Source organism: Mytilus edulis, chromosome 8, assembly GCF_963676685.1.
Source record: "Mytilus edulis chromosome 8, xbMytEdul2.2, whole genome shotgun sequence".
NCBI classification, from domain to species: Eukaryota; Metazoa; Mollusca; class Bivalvia; order Mytilida; family Mytilidae; genus Mytilus; species Mytilus edulis.
Genome location: NC_092351.1, coordinates 3234058 through 3258311, shown reverse-complemented (window position 1 = coordinate 3258311; position 24254 = coordinate 3234058). Strand labels below are relative to the sequence as shown.

The following is a 24254-nucleotide window of genomic DNA, read 5'->3' as shown; positions in this document are numbered from 1 at the left end:
TTCCCTATGGTATGATCTTTCTAATTTTAATGCCAAGATAAACTTTTTACCCCAATTTCCCAGTCCACTGAAAATATAATTTTAAACATTGAACAACTTACACCATACAACACAGACAGCAAATCACTTCTTGCCAAAGACAATACAGTAAAATACAAATTAATTCGTCTAAATTTATACAGTAGCATGCAAGGGTTAAATAAGTCAATCTAATGCAGACTTTATACATACAATGACATTATTTCACGCTTTACCAAACCTTTCAAGAGTTTTTATTGAATAACAGCTATAATTGAACTGTATTATTAAGGAACAGCAAGTAGTTTCATTCTCCAGAGAATAGTAAAGTATTGATTTTATACCAACAACTTCTCTTGTAGTGATTCATAGTATGGGATTCTATCTTAAAAAAAAATATACAGGCTTATTCTTGATCTAAATGACACATCTTAAATTATAATGGAATTAAAAGAAAGAAATATCTAGTAAGGCAATACAACCTATGCAGAGTTTTCATAGCCTGTCATGTAAATTAGTTAATAGATATGTGGTATGAGTGCCTGAATGATTGAGATAACTCTCCGTCCAAGTCACAATATATAAAAGTAAACCATTATAGGTCAAAGTACTGCCTTCAACACAAAGCATTGGCTCACACAGAACAGCAAGCTATAAAGGGCCCTGAAAAATGACTAGTGTAAAACTATTCAAATGGGAAAAACAACAGTCTAATCTATATAAAAAAACAAGAATCGAGAAAGATTTATGAACCATTATACTTATTGTCAGTTGGTCTGTCCGTCTGTTCTACCTTCTACTATTTTCATCACTCTTTTCTTTTAAAATACTATTGAACAGAGAGACTTGATATTTGGTCAGCAGCATAATATGATATTTCCTGCAGATTAATATGTGCACATGGGAATAATTTTTAGACATCATTCAGAAACAGTAAATTCTCTCTGTAGCAGCAATTGAAAAAAAAATTATTTTTTTTTAGCTCACCTGGCCTAAAGGGTCAAGTTAGCTTTTCTCATCCCTTGGCGTCCATTGTCCGTTGTCGCTGTCAGTCTTCGGCGTCCATCGTCAGCATTAACTTTTTACATTTTGAACGTCTTCTAGAGAACCACTAAATGGTATGAAACCAAACATGGCATGAATGTTCCTTATGAGGTGTTGACCAAGTGGTGTTACTTTTCTAGCCGAACCATCATCCAAGATGGCCACCAGTGAGGGACTTAGTTTAACATAGGACCCTTATGGGAAATGCATACAAATGACTTCTTCTAGAGAACCACTGAATGGAATAAAACCAAACATGGCATGAATTTTCCTTATGAGGTGTTGACCAAGTGTTGTTACTTTGTAGCTGATCCATCATCCAAGATGGCCACCAGTGAGGGACTTAGTTTAACATAAGACCCTATGGGAAATGAATAAAATTGTCTTCTTTTAGAGAACCACTGAATGGAATGAAACCAAACATAGCATGAATGTTGTTGATGAGGTGTTGACCAAGTGTTGCTACTTTGTAGCTGATCCATCATCCAAGATGGCTGCCAGCAGGGGGCTTAGTTTAACATAGGACCCTATGGGAAATACATACAAATTTCATATTTTAGAGAACCACTGAATTGAATGAAACCAAACATAGCATGAATGTTACTTATGAGGTGCCGGCCAAGTGTTGTTACTTTGTAGCCAAATTTTATCTTTTTTTATATGATTTCAAAAACCCAGGTAGAGTCAGGTGAGCGATACAGGCTCTTGAGAGCCTTTAGTTTATGTCCCCACTGCTAAGCATTGGGAGCATAAAGTGTTGCCCTAATTGTCTGTCCAACTGTCCATCCCAAAATTGGTTTACATTCTCTAACTTAAGTTTGCCTCAACCTTTATTTGAAAAATAGTGTTGTCATCCCCTGTCATTATCATGCCTTTGTAATATTAGTATGGTGGTATCATATTCAGTGGCAGCAATAAATATAGGAGGAATCAGTATTTTATTAGACAAAAGAGTTTTTTGCTTCATAATTTAAGTGCCTGTCAACATTGGTAAGTTAATCTGTCAGGGTGACATTATTCAGATAGATTCTGTTTCTTAATTTTATTTTTTCAAGGTTATTCTGTCCATTTTAAGACAAGATACAAGACTTGATTTATTGACATTTGTTTAGTAAATACAATACAATTTTGATTTATAGCTTGAAACTTACCAAAAACTAGAAATAACATAATACTGGTTTTGTGAGTTTTACATCTTAGAGGTCATGTATACTCATTCAAAAACATAGAATATAAAAAAAAACAGGCAACTGAAGCAATGCAAGTAAAGCAATGCAAGTAGGTCCTAGTGTGCCTAAAATCCCCATTGGGAATTTTAAAAGGATGCAAGGTTAAAAATTATAAATATAAACATCACTCCATGATATGCATTTACCCAAACATCCAGTCAAAGTTTTCACCAGTTGTTGACATCTGTAATAAACCATGTTCTGTTATTGTGAAATTGTGTTTCAAGAAAACAGACTAATAGTAACCATAATTGACCTTCATATATAATTTCAGCAAATATGTTAATATATTAAAGTTAATTCTGATTTTAAAGAGAAGAAACATAAAAAGTGTTAGGAAACAAATTAAAGTTTACCTTTATTGTATCATTTTGTTAAATAGGTGAAATGTTTAATTCATTATAATGGGCATGTTGTAACAAATTAGATTTAGAAATTTAATACATGTACATTTGTACCAGCCCATTAGCAATAAATCTTAATTTTTATTTATTTCACCTGCAAACATCTTAAAGTATATATAGTGTCAGCATTACCTGTGCTGGTTGTCAACAGATTGTAAAATCGGTTCAATTGTCAAGGGGCCATATCGTTTATCACATTTTACTACCTTATCACAAAGATATTTTTTCTTTTTGTATGAAATCAAATGTATTTTCGACATAAAAGTTTAAATACATTAGAAAGTGATCAATTTCATTTGTATTGTAGCCGTGTTAAAAGGTACGAGACGGGCCAGGGACCTTGAAAGTGATTCGGACATGTATAGTGATGCCGGGACTATTATAGCCGATACCGATACCCTTAGAGAGATTTCATCTGATATGTAAGTTACTTAAATTCATGAATGTGTGTGGTTTGTAAGAATTGTTACTATACTAATTAAGATCAAAGTTATTTATCTGCTTTTACATGAGGACATTGAATAATCACGTTTTCTTAGCTTCATGTCAATGTTAACGGTAGTGCAATCATGCATATAGCTACAGCTATTTTGGCTAAAAACATCCATTTAGAAAATATATTGCTCAACCAAGAATAACATGGGGAATAAATAGCATTTATGTTGAAAAGAGAGCAAAACTGATATTTAGAACTTCTCTCAGTGAGAGTAACAAAGACATCAAATTGATCATAAGTATTCCAATGTCTAAAGCTATAAGACTTCGTATGTTAGTAAGTCAATAATATAACAGACTTTATAAGAGCTTCCTTCCGTCTTTTACCACATTTTATTATCATTTTTATGTCCTCTATAAAGTTAAGTCTCCCCATATCAATAGAGCAATTAGTTTTCATTACTCTATAAGACATCCTATATTACCATTCATTGTGATGTAGAAATTGTTATATGGGATTTATATATATTCCAGCTTCCTCAACTGGTCAATAAAAAATAGTTGACATAGTATAGTCAATAAGGATGAAAGTGCATTCAATAAAACAATCAGATTTATAGATGTAATATTGCACACTTAAAATATCATATTTTTTACTAAATAATATATTTGTGTAGGAAAACATTTCCAAATCTCATTTTTCAAACCATACTATTTAAATTTAAATATTTTGGATGAAGTAAATGAAAACAAAAGCTTTTTTCTAATAAATAATATTTATACAAAATAGCAAAACATTTATCATTTAAAGCAACTGGTCATTTTCGGCCTGACCTTGAAAGGACAGTGTCCTGATGTGTTAGATGACAAGTACATAGAAATATTTGTAACATATTTTTGTTTCTTTGGTGAAGCAAAACAAATAATATTGACAAACAACCTACCCATTTAATAAATTACAAATAAGTAGAAAATTATCCCCAGGGTGTATCCATTTGTTTGTAGTAGATCTCTAATATCTTCTTATATAAATATATTTGACGGAGATGTGCAAATAATTGTCTTAGATCAACGTATTATTATGTATTTTGAGGAGTGTATTGCAAATTTTGTTTGTAATCCTTTTCATATCTTGAGGCAATACACATTTATATGATATTTGATCTCTGTGATATGGATTTTGATATTTAACAGATTTTTACACATTAAAGGGTAAAATTGATAGAATAGATGGTGGGTGACACTTTTCTCTGGGTATATTAAGATTTAGAACAAAAATTATCTTTTGTTTATTGTAATTTGAGATAAAGTAGTTCCTAAATATTCTGGATTTTTTCCCCACGTTATTTGATGGACTTTTACACAAGTAGTGAGTAAAATTGATAGAATAGATGGTGACAATGTTAACACATTATTCTGGGTATAGCTAGTAAGACAATGTAGGAAAATTCTTCATGTTATTTGACTAATCGTCAAGTTCTCTTTGGTAATCAATCAGTAATTTAAGGGCGTCTAGAATTTCTTTCTACAAAGGAAGAATATGATATTAGATCAATCAATTACTTATTAATGATCATCCCAAAAAAAAACTCATTAATAAACTTCCTTCTTTAGTTTCATTGCTAATATGGATCCAGAAAAATAACAATTCCATCTGACTGATCTTTTTTATTTCTCCACGCAGCAATCTCAGAATTTCAAACTATGTCCTTTAGCTGTCCTAGAAAGCTTATTAAAGATTAGTTCTGGATTTCACTCTGCACAAAACTATCTGATACAAATGATATATTCTGATTGATTTTTTTATAGTCTGGGAAAACCCTATATTAGCTTGTGGCTTTGAACTAGCTATTAGTAATTGTAAGAAGTTTCTCTACAATTTGTACTTTGTATTTGTATCATTAATTGTCATTTTGTTAGATGTGCCCATCTAATTTTCAATGGATTACTGTTTGTTCATGTTTTGTGCTGTCCAATGTGAGAGAGGATTGAGGGCTGTTAGCAAACATGTCTAACCCAATCTTCTTTAGTATACATGTGCATCAGTCTCAAACTGTCTAAGAGCCTATTGTCAAGTAGTTGTCTTTGATTTTTTGACTGTCATAAATATTTTTTTTTTTTATATAATTAGCTTAAATCTTGCTTTTATGTATCTCTCTTGAAAATTTTCATATTTTGTCATCATTAAATCTCCAAAGTTTTCTAAAATGGTATATGTTTTGCTAAGTTGTTAAAAGTTGTAGAGTGACCTTGACCTTTAGTCCTTGGTTGATAGATCATAGTTATCCCGTTTGCCATCTAAACACATTCTTTATTTTTATATAAAATGACATTTTGGTTTTGGTTCAGACACAAAGTGCAATGGCAGATCCGTAGAGGGTTTCACAGGGTTTTAATTTCTTTCTTCACAACACTTTAAAATTACAATTAAGAACCCCTGATATAAATATATCTGGATCAATGGCTGTTAAAAGAATTTTAATGATGGATTGTTTTAAAACCTTAAGATTTAAAAAATATAATTTTGTGGTCAAGTTCAGCAAGCTAGCTTTAAGCATATTACACACTGTCTTTAAGCCATTAAGGTTGTTACAGCCGTATTTTGTACATGTACTTTAAACATAATGAATTTAAGTAGCTAATCCATAAACGTATCTAATATTTGATTTGTTTAACAGAATTAACTTCCTTTCTGTTTTATATAAGTATAAAATACCATTACCTAAATGTCAGTGTAGCGGTTATTTAGATAATATTGTTATATTTTTCTGACGTTAATTCTGAGATTATTTTGCTGTATAGTATTTTGTATTGTTGTATTATAGAGAAGTGGTTGTTTTAATTCGCCAGATAAATACGGCCTTTTATTGTTGTTTTTTCAGTGACAATATTTGTGGTAGTTTAAGTGAAGCAAAGGAAGCTCTGTCAGAACAACTACCCAGCTTGGATCTACTGAAAGCTAAGGTAAGTCTCTAAAATATAAAAAGGAAGATGTGATATGATTGCCTACTCTACACAAGAGACCAAAATGACACAGAAATTAACAACTATAGGTCACCATACGGCCTTCAACAATGAGCAAAGCCCACACTGCACAGTCAGCTAAAAAAGCCCCCGAAATGACAATGTAAAACATTTCAAATGAGAAAACTAACAACCTAATTTGTGTTTTAAAAGTTTGCTTGTTGATCATAGTCATACAGTACTGTCTTTGTTCAGATGACCATACACAATGTTCTATCACCTTGTTTATAAAGTTTTGCCAAGCTATAAGATCTAATCATCATGCAAACTTGTGATATCCTTATATATCACCCTTGATATTATATCTATATCAGACTAACCAAAATTAGCACTACAAAAGTAGGGTATAATTTTAGATTTATGTACATCTACCAGATATTCCCTCAAGTAATCCTTTATTCTGTTAATCTTCTGTTTTTGGTAAATATAGTTAACCATGAACTTGTGGTCTTTCTACGTGTGAACTTTTCAGTTCATATGCCAAATTATTGTTTTGACCTAGTTTACTGAGAATGAAGACATGATCTTGCAACATATAAATTTTTAGGCATTTTGGAGTCTTTCATTTAAACTAGGACTTATATCAGCACCTAGCAAGAACTTCTTCAGAATTTAAATAAATAGATTTGATTTATAAGTTTAAAGACACATCATAAGATCAATGTGGTGTTATTTCTTTATTTAATTTGATTGTTTGTATGTTATTACATCAGACAATTCTATTGTTAAGAATATTCAGCTGATATAACATTGCATAATAGTCAAAAAGTAAAAATTAGGTGAAACATATGGTTTGCACATGTCATTGACACAAATGTACAGAATGAGTGGGAAAATAAGGTTCAAGCTTACAAAAGAAAGAAACATATCAACCTTTGATGTTCAAAACTCATGTCATATCACGACCTAGAATTTTAAGACAAACATTTTGTCGGCAACCATTGTGTTTGTATATCATACCACATGTGGGGCAGGATCTGCTTACCCCTCCAGAGTACCTGAGATCACCCCAAATTCTGGTAGAGTTTGTGTTGCTCAGTCTTTAGTTTTCGAAGTTGTGTTTTTTTTTTTTGTCTTTTGGTATTTTTCTATTCTGCCTTTAAATTGTCTTTTTATTTTTGACTTATCAACTTGAATGTCTGTGTAGTATCTTTCGCCATTCTTGTACATCTAGTATTAAACTTTGAATACCAAATATGAATCTACCTTTTACCATACAATACATTAGGTGGTAGATTTCTTGTGTAACATCACACACACACATTGAGCTTTAAGCTCCTTAATTTAAGATTTAAAATTTAAACTACAATTAAATTATCCTTTTAGCCTTAAATGACATAACTGTATAAATACCATTATATGCATATATAACAAAGTCACTGTATTGAACATTTAAACCATCAATTTCTTAATGTTCTTAAAAAACTAAATTCATGTGGATTTAATGTTTGATGAGAGATTTTTTTAATTGAAAATGGAAAGTGTTTTTCAAACCTCTGTTTAAATTATTCACAGGCAAGTAAAAATGTGTCATTTTGGTCTTTTGTGGATAGTTGTCTCATTGGCAATCATACCACATCTTCTTTTTTATATTTTCTTCATTTTAAATGATTTTGTGCTTCAAATTTATCCCTGGAGAGTTACAGCTGTTTGCTTTTGAGATGAGGAGACTAGAATTATAAGTAACAAAATGATAATGGAATGATATTGATACATGTATAAAAAGCAAGCAGTGGATCTGTATTTTACAAGCTGTCTCTATCATTAGAATCTTTGGAAGGTATGCTAAATATGTATCAAAGACTAATTCTTAACAAATACACTATACATTGTGTGAACTGAATATTCCAATGGACTAATAATGTGTCACATTTTAATTGTAATATGAAAAAGCTGTTGGGTACACATTTGAGAAACAACACCCCAACATATTAACCTTGTAATTCAATGCTTCTGGCTTACAACCCTTCTATCACTCTTGTTTAAAGAATTTAACTACAAAGAAAATGTGCTTCAAACATGCATCTGGGTACTAGCCTTACACAAAATGGGAAGTTTAAATGTCAAATAAAAATTTAAATAGAAAATTTAAAAAAGCATAGTGCTTTAACTTCATAATCAAAGCTAGTATAAATTGATAAGTGCAGAATTTAGCAGACAATATCCCTGAAGTTTATATACAATTATTTTGACACGAATGAGAAAGATGTTTTGATGTATGTAGACATATGTACATTCCTAAAGCTAGGAAATATACAACAAAACATATGACATGGTTATCATACTAGGAGGGGACTGAAACTCTGTAAGGACAATGGATAAACTGGTAAGGGACATTTATATAAATGAACATTTTATTTTTGTAATATTTTCATTAATTCTGTTACTTTGAAGATCTTTTTTTTAAGATTATTTTAAACTTTTTCCTATTGTTTAAATTCTTCAGAAAGCAGGCTGTCATTTATATCCAAGTTAATTGTCCTTATAAAGTGCTAAAATAATTATAAAAAACCCAACTTCATTCCTTTACAAATCATGTTTATTTAACTGATAATTATATAGGAGGAATTGCATTGTGGCATAGTCAAAATACAGTATTATGATAAAGACAGATTTGATTCAAATATTTGACAATTATTTTTACAAAAAATGATAAAAAAAAAACTTAATATCTTTGTAAACACATTTGTTTATGAACAAGTCTGGTTCTCATATCTAAATGTGAATGGAACATTAGGAAAAGAAGTATTATTTTGGCAGCAAATATACATGATAAATTGAAATATAGTTTTATTGATATCTGAAGTGCTCAAGTCTTGTTAATAAAATTAACGGTACCAATTTTCTTGCACCAGATGCGCATTTCGACAATACATGTCTCTTCAGTGATGCTCGTGGCCAAAATATTTGAAATCCAAAGCTTATATAAAAGATGAAGAGCTATAATCCAAAAGGTCCAAAAAGTATAGCCAAATCCGTGAAAGGAATCAGATCTTTGAATGAGGGAGATACACTCCTTAATTTAAAATAATTAACCTGGGTGTTATTATAAGACTTACAAAATTTGTAATATAAAAATTTAAGTGTTCAAAAACAAAAAATGACCTCGCAAATTATCTTTTTGAAGGTATTAATTCTGCTTTTTTTCCTCCCTTATATCAGCATTGTTTCTCTATAGTAAAATGAGGGGGGAAATTAATTATCTGTTGCCATTTGTCGCCTGAGGGACCTTATATAGAATATAGTCAGAGATATCTAATTGGCTTATGATGACAATAGTTTAGGAATTTTTACACATATGATATAGTTTATTCCAAGCGGAATGTATGTAGATTGTATATTTTATGGAAGTTGATGAGTTGGAAACAAAAACAATTATCCTAAGGAATAGTGCTTTAAAATTGTAAGTTTTGACATATTTTAGGGAAAAAACAATGATATGATAATTGGGGGTAAACATCTTGCTCCAGATAATCTGATATAACTGTTTAGTTCTGAGCTAAGTTAACAAGAAACCAATCCTTCAATAGTTCATGGTCATTTAACTGACATTGTGATTTATTGGGAGATGAACAATGTTAAATGTTTTCTCATATTTATTTTTCTGGTCAAGGCTTCTCTCGTAAAGATAAATCTGGTTCTAATTTCTCACTTGTATGTTGTAGGTCCAAACTCCTGCTCTAACAGAGGATAATGAGGAGGATGAGAGAATAGAGGCTGATCAACAGTTAGATCAGGATTTAGATAAAGATTCAGGACAAGCTGAGGTTCCGCAAGTGAAAATTGAGATTGTAGATCATGATGATACAACACCAACAGAAGAAAAGAAAGACGAAGATGTTGAAACAGACGCTAACAAAGAATCTTCAAAAACGCCACGGAAAATGACACCAAAAAAGAAAGAGTTAGAAAAATCAGATTATAAAAAACCTAAAGTTGCCTCAAGACTTGCTGATTATATAAACCAACCTGTACCAGAATTAAGTGAGGAAGAAAAACTAGAAAGAGCTAAAAATAGAAAAAATAAATTTCAAAAGAAGATTGTAAAAAAAGTTGAAAAAGAGGATAAAAACACATCGCAGTCAGAAAATAGGCATAAAAAGGTTGAAAAAGAACCTCCCAAGATTATAAAACGAACTCCTCCTAAGAGTAAGTGGGATGCTGTAATGAATAAGATAGAGGATAACCAAAGTGCTCCTCCAAAGCCCAAAACTGAAGTTAAAAGTAAACTACAGGAATACCTCAGTACACCAACACCAGTAAAGAAAGAGACAGAAATAAAACCTCCAAAAAAGGTTTCAAATATGCCAACGCCTGACTATAGCAAAATAAAAAGTAAATTAAACTTAGCAGCCCCTCCTCCTGCTGCTAAAAAGGTAGACAATAAAAAGAAGAGTAAACTACCAGCACCAGGAAATCTTAAACGCCATTCATCTATCAGCTCTAATGCTAGTTCTTTAATGAAATTGGATTTAAATGATTCTGGTAGTAGTCAAATCTTTGGATCAGCTCTAACCTCGGCCAGGAGCAGCTTCTCTGATCTACATAAGGAGGTGTCTCAGGATTCTAAGTCACATGATAAACCTTCAAGTAAGTACAAAGTAACGTGAAAATTTGTAGTATTATGAATAAAAAGGCATGAAGGGTAAGCCATCCACCCAAAAAACAAATTTACCATAATAGACTGGTATATAGTTTTCAACACACAAAAAAAGATGCAGTCTATCGAAAAATAAAATATTGAATTGAAAACTATATAACCAATTTTGATATTCTTAATCCCAAGTCTTTCTATTTATATGCCAACCTTAAGGAGTTTCTGGTTCCTAAATGTTTTTTAACTTCATACTTCATTTGGCCATATGTGGTAACTTAATTTGTATGTCAATGATGAGACTTCTGTAGATGGAATGTGTGTCTGGCATACAAAATTTAATCCTGATAACTATGATGATCTATGATGAGTTCTAATATTCATATTGCAAGCTTCAATTCAGCTAAAAAATTATTCAGGTGCAATCTCCTTGAACTTCAAATTTTGTAAATTGAATAAAAAAAAAAAACCAAAGTGCAAGTTAATTATACCAGGATTCAATTATTGTTGAACAATTCTGTATGATTTATAGTTGAGAAACAATAACTTTTCTACAGTATTACAACCAGAGCTGGCAACAAACCTATATTAATATGTGATATAATAATAACGGATAGTTCTCCTTGCTGCAATACAATAGTAATAATGTGTTAATGGGGGCCCTTGACATCAAACAGTTTTTTTTACATTGATAGACAGAGAGTTTGTTTTTGTTGTTAAGATCATCATGAAATAATATCATAATTAATAATTGGGAATGTAATGATAATAACGTCTTTTGAGTACAGGAAAAGTTATTTTTACTGAGAAATAATTTCTGGTTATGTATGTTAAGTTAATGATGAAGACATTTGGTGTTTTATTCTTATTTAATTTCCCTCTTTATTAAACATGTTTCTGTATGTATGAGCCAAGAATATTAACTTGAGTGTGTTTCTCTTTACCCTACTAACATTAAGATTCTTGATTTTGAAAAAAAAATATGCTATAGTAAAGTGCCTTGTTTAAACCAGTGATGTTTTTTGATAAATGAAACTATTAACTTATCTACCAACCCTAAAAAAAGATTTCCACACATAATCCTAAACAAAAGTATCATTTTTTAGGCTTAACTTGAAGTTGATTGGCAAATTATGAAGAAAAGACTAGATAAAAATTAGGTGGCTGTTTAAAATTTCAATACAAGTCTGCCCAGATTTGTATGTTACTCTGATCGTGTCTGTAATATGTCCCTATTTTATGAGTTGTTTTTGTGTCATGGTGGTCTCTATCGATTGCTGTATCAACTTGATGAATAATGAATAAATATAGTGGAAAACACAAAACATGATATTCTTCTAAATGAATGCACTCAGCTGGTTTAATATTGATCATACAATCGGTGGTTATTATATTAAAGGTTAAAAGAGAAATATATTACTGTTTTCAATCATCTGTTTTATCATCTGAGGGAAAGGACTATTGATGGAAAACAAAATTGAATTATATAGATACCATTAATAATGCATTATTTATCTATATATGTGTCCATTAGTGGCTTAAAAATCAATATAAAAAAAAAATATTTGTAGACCATTATCAAACTGAATATTATATTAGCAATATTTAAACTGTTCAAACAAATATATTTTACCTTTCAAAAATGAATTTTAAGATTAAAATATGAAAATGTAAAACGCATTTAGTCCAGTTTAAAAAAAATCAGAGATCAAAACAAATCATAATTAAGTGTTGAAATAGATGAAAATATTGACCTAAAACAGTTGCAGTTGTTTCCCTTTAATAGTTGATTTTCCAGGCATATTCATAATAGGAGCATTGGGAATGAGTTTGTCATGGAGATTGGATCAAAACAGATCAATATTGTTTTATACATTGACATTGATTTAGGCTATATTTGATTACTGGACAATTACAGGATATTTATCTTATAACAATCACTGATTAAATTGTTTGATAAATATAAATGACCATTTGCTTTACTCACTATCCCTGTATTTCACAAGTTGTAGGCGAAGTGAAGTTGTAATGACATAAATTATGTTTATATTAATTTAAAATCAATAATTCTGATTAATTATTTAGTAGTTTGACCTGTTTTTGTAAATCCAGTAAAGAAAACAGTGATTAGTGTAAAAGACATACTGTGATATTAGGAACTTTATAATCATTTGTTGAAATCATCTCACAAATAAATAGGGACTAAAATGTTCAAATTTTTTCACAAAAAATTGCAAAGAAAGTTTAGTTTGGATTCTTCATGGACACGGAATCGTCGTGCTGTATACCCAGGTAAGGACCTATATATCGATGATTTTGTTTCTGGGAAGGATGTCCATGTTAGACATATGGATCAATGAATAATACAGTTATATATGACTGTAATAGACTTATATTGACTAATTGGTTTCTGTCTGTAGACAATTCTCATTCAGTATATGTTATAAGAGTTTTTATAATCAATGTTTGAGGTGATGGATGATAGTGTTATCATCAGATGTATCAAGTTGTAAAGTAAAAGTCAAAAAAGTAATAGATTTTAAATGTTAATTACAATAAACTACCAATTCATATTTAAGACAAATTGCACTTTTTTTACCAATTTATAAGAAAATGATTATAGCCAACATATATCTGATGTTTGACCAGGATGGCCAGCATTCTTTCCAAATGTTGTTGGTTCTCCCTTGTCTCTGTGGCTTCCTCCATCACTAAATCTGTCTGCTACTTAACAGCCAATAGTGCTGAAAGTGGCATTCAACACAGAAAAATCAATCAATCTATTTCAATATCTGAACTTCATGATAAATCTGTTTGAACTATAATGAAGTTAAATGTTTGAATTATGAATTTCCAAGAACATTCTGAACATGTTGTATTTGACGTTTTTTCAGATCCATCAGTTGGCCGATTATCAATGCCTGGTAAAAGAGAAAGGCGGGATAGTACATCTAGCACTATATCTAATATATCTCAGGTAAAGTCACAGGCTATTTCGCAAATAAAGGGACTGAATTTGTATAGTTCTCATTTGTCTATAGATATAAGAAGATGTGGTATGAATGCCAATGAGACAACTCTCCATCCAATTCATAATTTGTAAAAGTAAACCATTATAGGTCAAAGTATCTCACACAAAATAGCAAGCTAAAAAGGGGCCAAAAAATGACCAGTGAAAAAAACAATATAAACAGGAAAACCAACATTCTAATCAATATAAAAAAGAGAAACGAGAAACACTTATGAACCACATCAACAAACAACATCAACTGAACATCAGGTTCCTAACTTAGGACAGATGCAAACAAATGCAGTGGGTTTAAACGTTTAATAGGTACCAACCTTCACCCTTACTCCTAACAATAGTGTGACATCACAGCATAGAAAGACACACTATATCTAGTAGAAAATATAAACTCTTAAGATTGATCCAGAGGGCAAAGTCATCAATTTCTCTTTACAAAACAAAATTATGCTTTGAAAAAAAAAAAAAAAAAAAATTAACACTACATATTCAATGTACATATTCAGTCATAATATTTACAATATTATAATCTCTAAGAATTTACTTGTACTATTTAACAAAAAATGCTGCTATAATGACAAATTTGAGGATGGAAACAGGGAATATGTCAAAGAGACAACGACCCAACCAAATAGTGGAAAACAGCTCAAGGCCACCAAAAGGTTTTCAACACAGTGAGAAAATCTTGCTGGCCGCTAAATAAGAATGTGTACTAGTTTGAATGAAAGGAATGTACTGTTAATATCAATGTAAGCGAAAAATAATTTTTTACTGAAAAAGAGCTCTAGAGGTCACAGCTATCAAAGAGACAAGTTTTCTTTACCATATTCTAAACATTAAAGAGTAAAATTAACAAGGGGAAAATGTTCAAGAGAATTGTGTGTGTTATTTGTAGGAATCATCTTCTCGACCCATGACAGACAGGAGTAGTAAGGTTGCAGAAAGAGTGAGTCTGAGGAGACAGTCCATGCCAGTCAAGAGTAGTATACCACCTCCTACAGATTGTAAGTCTGGGTGTGATCACATTCATCATCATCTATTGTATATTTAATGTGTCTTTGACAGTTTAAACTCTACACACACACACTCAAACACACAAAATTCATGTATTGGTTCAATGATACTTCAAATTTATAATCATGAAATTGATGAAAATTATCCTGTGGTAATTTTGACACTCTTGTTGTCCTTATTCACTTGATTCTGAAAGAAAGAAAAAAATGTCAATATACAAATTGGTAGTACACATTTTCCTCAGTTTATGGGAATTATATGTCTAGTTGACAACAAAAGTGAATATCAATGAAGGCATAATTGAATTGGCAAGGGAATTAGACGTCATTCATTTGTACTTCAATTTTTAACATTGTGATATGGGAGATAACTCTAGTTGTTCTAAAATCACTTTTCACATGAATGGAAAATGACTTAGTGTGCATGTTGTTACATTGGTTTTTAGCACAATTTGTTTATGGTGATTTAAGGATATCACTTTATTGGTTAACCACATAAATTAGAACATAATCAGAAGTAAATATGTAAAAATTGTTCAGTATGACTTAGAACTAACACTCTTGTTCAATTTGTTTTAAAAAAAATTCTGAAATTTTCATTGTATATTATGCTCTTGTAGTAAAATAAACAACTTGGTTTACTTTAATTTCTTCAATTGTTTGGACACTTTTGGGTCAAATTTGGAATGGGATGAAAACTTATGACTATTGCCCAGCAAAAAAATGTTGCTTTAGTTTTAAGATTTCACTTTGAATACATTTCTACAGATAAGTGCCTTTGTTATAATTCAACTTTTACATTAGTATTTCTGAAATGTTTATAAATCAAACTTTGTTTTTTAGAAAACTAAGGTCATATGCAGTTAATAGTGGCAACTACTTCATTATTTGAGAAATTAAAATATACAAGAAGAAATTAAAGAAATTTATATGTAGAAATATATATGATATTTATTTTGCCACTTTTAATGGACATGACTTTCATTTATCTCACTAACTGTCTTTACACTGACATTTTATTAACAGTACCCAGGAAATCATCTATAGCCTCTAGAACTAACACAGGGACTAACAAAGTTAATAAAACACTCTCCACCATCAAAGATTTACCGTCACCAACCAAGAAAGACACCAGTAAGTCATTGTGTGTACTTTAGTTGGGGGGGAGGGGGAGTGTAACAAAAGAGATACCTGTAAGTGCTCCTGTGCCTATAATTAGGGGTGGAGGGGACCCAAGAGGGACACCAATAAGTGTTTGTGTGCATTTTATTTTTGGGGCACCAGTCTTCATAGGCATGTGGTCATTTGAAAATTGGCAACCAAAATTGAGTTGCTTATCTATAAACCACAGAGAGGGCTGCTTTGTAAAGTAATATTTTCAAATATGCTTTTTATGCCCTACCTACGATAGTAGAGGGGCATTATGTTTTCTGGTCTGTGTGTCCATTCGTTCGTCCTTCCGTCGGTCTGTCCTCCCATCTGTCCTGCTGTCTGTTCGTCCCTATTCAGGTTAAAGTTTTTGGTCAAGGTAGTTTTTGATGAAGTTGAAGTCCAATCAACTTAAAAATCAGTACACATGTGCCCTATGGTATGATCTTTCTAATTTTATTGCCAAATTAGTGTTTTTATGCCCCACCTACGATAGTAGAGGGGCATTATGTTTTCTGGTCTGTGCGTCCGTTCGTCTGTGCGTCTGTCTCTCCGTCCGTCCATTCGTTCGTCCGTCTGTCCTGCTTCAGGTTAAAGTTTTTGGACAAGGTAGTTTTTGATGAAGTTGAAGTCCAATCGACTTCAAACTTAGTATACATGTTCTTTATGATATGATCTTTTTAATTTTAATGGCAAATCAGAGGGTTTACCCCAATTTCACGGTCCACTGAACATAGAAAATGATAGTGAGAGTGAGGCATTCATGTACTGGGGACACATTCTTGTTTTTATCTAACATTGGAATAGAAAACCAGGGGATAATCTTTTATTTAGAATTATGATTGTTTCCCGTATCTAATAGAATGAAGAAAGTTCAACAAGAAAGGAGATGCTGACTCTGACGGGTGTTAATCATCAGTATGATATGTAGCATGAACATAATTTGTTTTTAAAATATCCAAAATCAACTATTAACAAATATCAAAAGCACATTGTGCAGTTGAAACTAATTAGATTTTTAAATTGATAGTTACCATCAAACTTTAACTTAATGGGGTTTTTATCAGTAAAATATGAAAATTTAAAAAGCACTTAAAAGAAATGTTGTCTTTGATTGAATTTGAGACCAGGCTAGTTGATGGATATGTACTGTAGAAGATAATTAGTTAACAAAAATAAATCATAGAAATAGATGCTATATCTGGAAATAGAACCCTCCTGTAGGATCCATAAATTTATTTGGTAGATTCCATGATAAATATGTCTCAGAGTTACAAACATCTAATGGTTTGTGGAGGCAATTCATAATGTGAAAGTAAGCAAAATTTAGTGTCAGAAAATGATTTTTATTTTTGCACTGTCATCAGCAATTTTGTCATAGATGGACACAGAGAAACCTCGTTTTGTACCACATTTTCATAATTTTTCAGTGTGTACCCCTGTTTGAAAGTCCTATTCTTGATTATCTGTTGACTGTATGTTTATGCATATATTTGAATTACACACTCTCTAAGTGGAACAGTCAACTTAGGAACTTATTCTGATGTTAAAATTTTCTTTTGGTCATCTATTCCAATATTTGAGGGCTGTCATGAAATTGATGGATTTTGTCACAGAACTTACAGCTAATAATACTATAATGATGTGATTTTGTCACAGAACTTACAGCTAATAATACTATAATGATGTGATTTTGTCACAGAACTTACAGCTAATAATACTATAATGATGTGATTTTGTCACAGAACTTACAGCTAATAATACTATAATGATGTGATTTTGTCACAGAACTTACAGCTAATAATACTATAATGATGTGATTTTGTCACAGAACTTACAGCTAATAATACTATAATGATGTAAAATATGCTTAACAAGAGGAATAATTCCAAAATAAAAAAAAAATATATCAAATAATCTAAAATAATTAACACAGTCCCCCCATCTTTACCATATAAAAACTTTTTACATGCTTTGGGAAGGGATGAGGGTCTGATATTGGAGGAATTAATTAGAGAATGAAAACTAACAGCTATAAGGATGAATAAGGTATTCTTATCTGATGAGTAATTTGTCAGAATTTTACAGGTTTCACAGAGATAAGTGTAAAGTAATAATTCTCCAAATACTTCTTTAACACTGCAAAACATAACAGGAATAATGTTAATGGATTCTGACTTAATGTTCTTTGTTGTGTGAGGGTTAACACATTTAGTCCATTACCACTAGAACCTGGTGTTTATCTCAGACACGAGGTAGTCATTTCATGCTTAATAGACAACTAGTATAAATAAAGAATTACCTTGGCTTAATTACAATTTAATACCTAGTTTCCTTCATCAAATTAACAGATAGATTAGAATTAGATTTCATACTTTATCAGCTCCTTTCAAGATGTGTTAGCTTATTACCTTCAATGTTTTACCCAGAATAATGGTGTTTTATATAACTATTGACAAGTCTGCAAGTAACTAATAGTTTAAAAAATATCTTAATGCTTCATTAGCCCTGTAATAAGTTCTTTTTTGAAATGATTTATAAATTACATTTCTTTTTAAAATGTTGTTGGTTGTTGATATAGTTATAAAAAATAATTCAGAAACTTAGGTTCTAAACTACATCAACCTAAGTAACAAACTTAGATAGTTTTGGCCTAGTCTTTTGTTCTAAGAATCATGTCAGTCATATAGCCTTGAAAGTACAAATACATCATGTTTTTTGGGGGGTATCTTGAGTGTTCCTGTTGAAGATGAATCAAGAAAAACTCTTGAGACGCACCAAAGTGTGAGATTTAAAATGATTGATGTGACAGTTTTTCATTAGACAGAAGGATAAAAGCTAATAGAGGTTGAAGACAAGAGACAGTATATAAAAATGTATGTCCCACACAAACCCCATATCTCTTTGACATATTCCCCAATTCCATTCTCAATTGTATTTCTGTATTTGTGAAATGTTCTAGTCTGAAAGTTATTTTAAATCACTGAATCTGCATATTATAACATCTTATTTTGAAGTATTTTATATTAAACAGTAGAATGGTATTCTATGAGAAATGGGTGGAAACCTTTGCATTAATGATAAAACTTAGGTTATGTAAGATAAAAGTATAATTATTTCTGACAAAATAACTTCTGTATAGTATAAACCATTGTTTTGAAGGGGAAAATATTGCCGACTCTTGATAGTAACTAATTATAAATAGTTACTATTTATGAGAGATTTTTGTCTCAAGATACCCCCCAAAAAACATGATGTATTTGCAGGTTCTCACAAATAGTTTTGTCAGTAATAATTTGGAGATGTCAGACTTGCATGTTGCCTCTTATTCTCATAATGTTTAGCAATACATTAAATTTACTCTTGCCACAAATGTTTCTACTAGTTTGTTTTACACTGAAAATATCGAGGAAAATATATGATTTTCATAAAATTCAAAAATTAATGAAAACATTAGAGACTGAAACTATAGATATATCTATGGTGACCTGTGCAGATATAGAATCATACCTGTTTGGATGTGAACAAATAATGTCTGAAAAACAATGTCATGAATAATTTTACCTTTAATTTTTTTGTCATCTTTGCTACAAAAGTTTTACTATTCTAAACTAATCAGTTAGGTTATTGAATGACATATTGACTTGACTTGTAATTTGTTTTTTTCTTTGTTACTCTATAAAATGCTTGGTCATTATTTGGAGTCTATTTGTTGAATGATCTTTTACTGTGTGTAATATCTCTATTGTCACACCCTAACCACGAACCGTTTTATTTGTATGGATAACTTTATCAAACATTTCACCTCTTTAAAATCATAAACTTTAAACTGTCAAAAGTTTCTTTTGAATAGAATATGTTGGTAGATCCGTATTTGATACTTCTTATGTTAGTATCGGTAAAGTGGGTATTTAAACATACTCAAAATCTGTATCTATATCCTTACAGGTCTTTTGTCGCTGGTCAAAAGAGGACAGATTAGATAAAACCCAATAAAACAGAAAAGTAATCCCATACGACATAAACAATACAGGGCTAATTACATAACAACTGTATTTATCCTTTCTTTGTCTCATTTATTTAAATCTTTTTTTTATAATATGTGATTTTGTTTATAAACATCTTGCCTGAGTGCTTCTGTATAGTATGGTAAAGATCATTTCACTCTTCAGTAAGGTTTAGATTTATATCAATGTCTCACACAGATGATATATTTCTTTGTGTATTCCATGTGTTTTAAGAGAAAGAAAATGTATGGATGGATTTGGTGCCATCGAGCTGTCTACGATTATTTTACTTTTCTCTCCGGATGCTATGTTATAATTCAATTGGTTCATTTTTGGTCCAAGATTTTTTCAAGGATAGATTTTCCTTTGTTACATTTTGAAGAAGGTATGTTAACATATTTACTTACTTGCAGTTCCATTATGTTTACAGTCTATCAAAATTCTTTTATAGTTACAACTGCTATGCTCCTGTCAGTCCTTCAATGAAATTTTTGTTGTGCTTTTCTCAGGAACCTCAAACAGAGTTTTCTGAAATTTTGTAGCAAGCATCATATTAAGATGCTTTACTGTGAGGTGAGCTTTCACATTTATCGCTCAACCTTCTAAGTGTACCTACTGTATACTTATTCTTAAACATAGACATGCTACTAACAGAGCATCTCCTACTATAGCCAATTTGAAGTTCAGTGGCGGATCCAGAACTTTTCATAAGGGGGGCCCGCTGACTGACCTAAGGGGGTGCCCTCTCCAGTCATGCTTCAGTGATTCCCTATATAATCAACTAAATTTTTCCCACGAAAGGGGGGCCTAGGCCCCCTTCCCCTGGATCTGCCTATGAAGTTGTCTCATACAGTTTTTAAGATCTTCCAGAAATTTGATATAGAGCATCAAGTGAACAAGCCTTACCATGGGATGCTTTTCACACATAAGTTATTTGTGTATTACTTATAATATTGTGTATTTCACTAATGTTTATATAATCATTGTATGATGTTTTTGTATCTTGCCCGACAAGGGCCCATGATTGGTTTTTTAATAAATAATGTCATTCACTGTGTTCATGTTGCTAAGTCTATTTTTCTATTTCTTTTTTCTTTTTTTAAACATTTTTTTTCTATTTTTGCTATGGCATAGTAAAAAAGCCATTGTCAAATTACTATATGTGACAGTTACTGAGTTAATATAAAAATATGACTCATGAGTTAGAAAATACATGTATATTCTTAAATCTCATAGCCATGCTTGTTAGAAATTTATCTGATGTCTTACAGCTTTTTCTAAAACTTTCTCTGTTCCAGACTTTATCACATTGCCATATATGATTCTTTTTACATCCAGCAACTTTGTTAACCAAGTACTTATAGTAAGGTTTCAAGCTGATCTATCAAGCTCCCCTCATCACAATGGGTGGTATCTGTTTTGATTAAAGGGTGTCTGATGATGAGTCAGGTTTCTAATGTATTGGTTTATTGTGTGTTTGCTCTTGTTGTCTATAAGTAGAAAGCTATAACTTATACAGTTATGATTTTAAGATATATATATTTTATATTGAGGAATCAATATGTTTGGGGTTCAGAGAATTTGTATTGCATTAGCTAATCATTAAAAAGTAACAATAAAATTGAAGACATGTGCAATAATAGTTTGAGAAATGTGCAGAAGTGTTCAAGAAATAAAATCTTATATCTGACAATGATCAGTGTTGTAATAAATCTTCTATTTTATGGTAATGAACAATTAATAAGCAAATGGTTTTGAAATTATTTCAATATAAGTATTATCTGTAGACAGGATAGAGGTTTCATAAGGTGTATCATAATGTTTGGTATGAGTTCTTAATTATATTAGAGGGAACAAGAAACATGTATAATTTGACATTTTTAAAAACAAAAGATTATAGGCAATTTTATTGCTTGCACGGCCACCACAAAATAATGATAGTTGAATTTCTATTGTTGTGTTTGTTTTTAATCCAATCACATCATTGGGTGTATTCATTTGGAAAGTATTGTCCAGAATATGGGGCGAAATATGGTTTTGTTAAGTCAATGCTTTGTCTATAACAGCATTCTTGATTGTTTCAAAAATGAATCTATATATCTGTTCTTATGTAAGCCCAAATAAACACCAGCTCAGTGAATAAAAACATTGGGCTCCGTGTTGAAGGCCGTACTTTGTCCCATAATGGTTTACTTTTATATAAATTGTGACTTGGATGGAGAGTTATCTCATTGGCACTCATACCTCATCTTCTTATATTTATTAAGCTCTATTTATTTCATCAAAACACTCTTTTTCCCCTTCAGATTTGCCTCTTTATAATGAGTGATGTATATTTTGACTTAGCTGTGAAATATGGCAGATTCATTAATATTGATTTAAAATATCAGTTACCAACTTCACCTTGATTCAATTAAACTTCTGATTTGGGAAAATGTTTGATGGTTCTAACAAAGAATTAGGGTGAAACTGAGGTAATATTTTACTCTTTTGATGCTGTGATCTTCAATCTATTCCTGGTTTTGCAAAATATTGGGATATCTATGATGTAAGAGTGCAATATCTTCCAGTCTTCTTTAAGTCAATGTTGATAGGCTTCTTTTAAGTTGCACTTTTGTTTCCTATAATACTAATTTTCTGTGTATTTCAAATTGTAAATAGCAATTCCTTTTTTATGTTTTGCTCTCTCTATTAATGTACCCCAACTGGTTCCTATATTATGTCAAACTATTTTTTCAAATGAATGGAGGTAAATTAGGATCTTTAAATAGCAACCTTTATTCAACAGATTTGTATCTCTGGTTTTTATACTGCACAGTAAATAATTGATGCACAAAATTACATTTTAAGTAGGCAAAACAGCTGTACAAAGAATAAAAGTCCTTATGGTATATTTAACCAGGATGAATCTAAATATATTTCTCCATTCAAAAAAGTTTAATACTGTAACCTACTTACAAAGTTATCAAAGATCTTTTAAGCTTTATTTGTGGTAAAGAAAATGAAATATCAAAAATAATAACCTTCATGTTCTTATAATGTACATTAAATTTCTCTGTGGGGAACGTATTAAACTTTAGTTTTTTGTTCATGTTTGTGAACAACAGAGATGAGATTCAATGATTCAATGATACAACATAAAAATGAAAAACAAAAAGCTAGGGACTTGTGATACAAAAAGATTGGGAAATTAAGACTGATTTTTTTCTAACCAATTTACTTGATAATTTTAGGCTTAAAAATAAACCAATTTTTCACATATAAACAAATTCATGTATCTTTAACATGTTCATTGTCCAAGAACATATAAATGGTGATTATTTTCTCTGTTAAATAGATAAAGAAAACATACTAATTTTTTGTTAGCTTTGTAAAAGTAGAAGATAGTGTTAAATAGTCAGATCTCTTTCCCATTTGCTAGACTAGTTTTGATTGACAAGAAATGATTTAAGCACATGTTCTGGAGCTCCACTGTCAGCATCAGTAGATTTCTGTAATTAGCTGATTCAGTTCTTCACTGCCCCATTAGATTTTCATTTTTTCGAAGGCAGTTGAGATGTGAAGTGCCCTTTTGAACCTGCTGTTGCTGGACATGGAATACACATTAAATACACATTCTTTTCTAATGGAATATTTTACATTCCACCTCTCCATGTTAGATTTTTGACATTTCGGAATTCATCTTTGTTTGGGACATTATAAAGCAAGTGAGGATAGATATTGAAGCTAATTTTGAGTGTTGGACATAGAGAAGGCTAATTAACTGACATTTCATATTTTATTGAAGCTTTGCTGGTCTTTGTTTGTTATAGAATCACAAGCCAAGTATGGTGACTAACATTACACATTGTAATATTACTTTACACAATGTAAAATTGATAAACACATTGTAATATTGTCAGCTGACTCATTCTAATTTTTCCTGCACAAACAAATATTTTGGAGATAATTTGAATAATTATTGGATATTGAACAGTTTGTGTTGTTATGTGCCAAATATATATGTTATCAAAAACGTAAAATATTTAATCATATACAGGATCGGAAAAAACTATATTGAAGTTATGACAAGGGGGATTGATAAATATAGGTGTTGATTTTGATAGACAAGGAAGGTTATGCCATACACAAAGATTTAAAAGATAAATAGCAAATTTGTTTGCATTAAATAGCTGTCTTTGTTCAACTACCAACAGCTAAAAAAAATTCTAACTCGAAGAGAGAAATACTAACTTTAAACCCTTTTACGTTTACAAATTTGTGTTTAGACAAAGGGAAATTTTACACATGATTACATCACATTAGAAGTTAT

At 30.9% G+C, this 24254-nt stretch overlaps 1 protein-coding gene across 20 annotated transcripts in view; it reads left to right on the top strand.

Moving 5' to 3' along the window:
* Positions 1-24254, top strand: part of LOC139484620 (CAP-Gly domain-containing linker protein 1-like) — an 81638-nt gene that overhangs the window by 28534 nt on the left and 28850 nt on the right. For 18 of the 20 annotated variants that reach the window (XM_071268428.1, XM_071268420.1, XM_071268433.1 and 15 more), the window contains 6 exons: positions 3003-3117; positions 6013-6094; positions 9820-10744; positions 13643-13725; positions 14669-14777; positions 15813-15920. In XM_071268428.1, the coding sequence (XP_071124529.1) occupies positions 3003-3117; positions 6013-6094; positions 9820-10744; positions 13643-13725; positions 14669-14777; positions 15813-15920 (1422 nt within the window). The remainder of the gene's footprint in view (positions 1-3002; positions 3118-6012; positions 6095-9819; positions 10745-13642; positions 13726-14668; positions 14778-15812; positions 15921-24254) is intronic. The other 2 variants (XM_071268422.1, XM_071268421.1) reach the window with 1 other exon arrangement.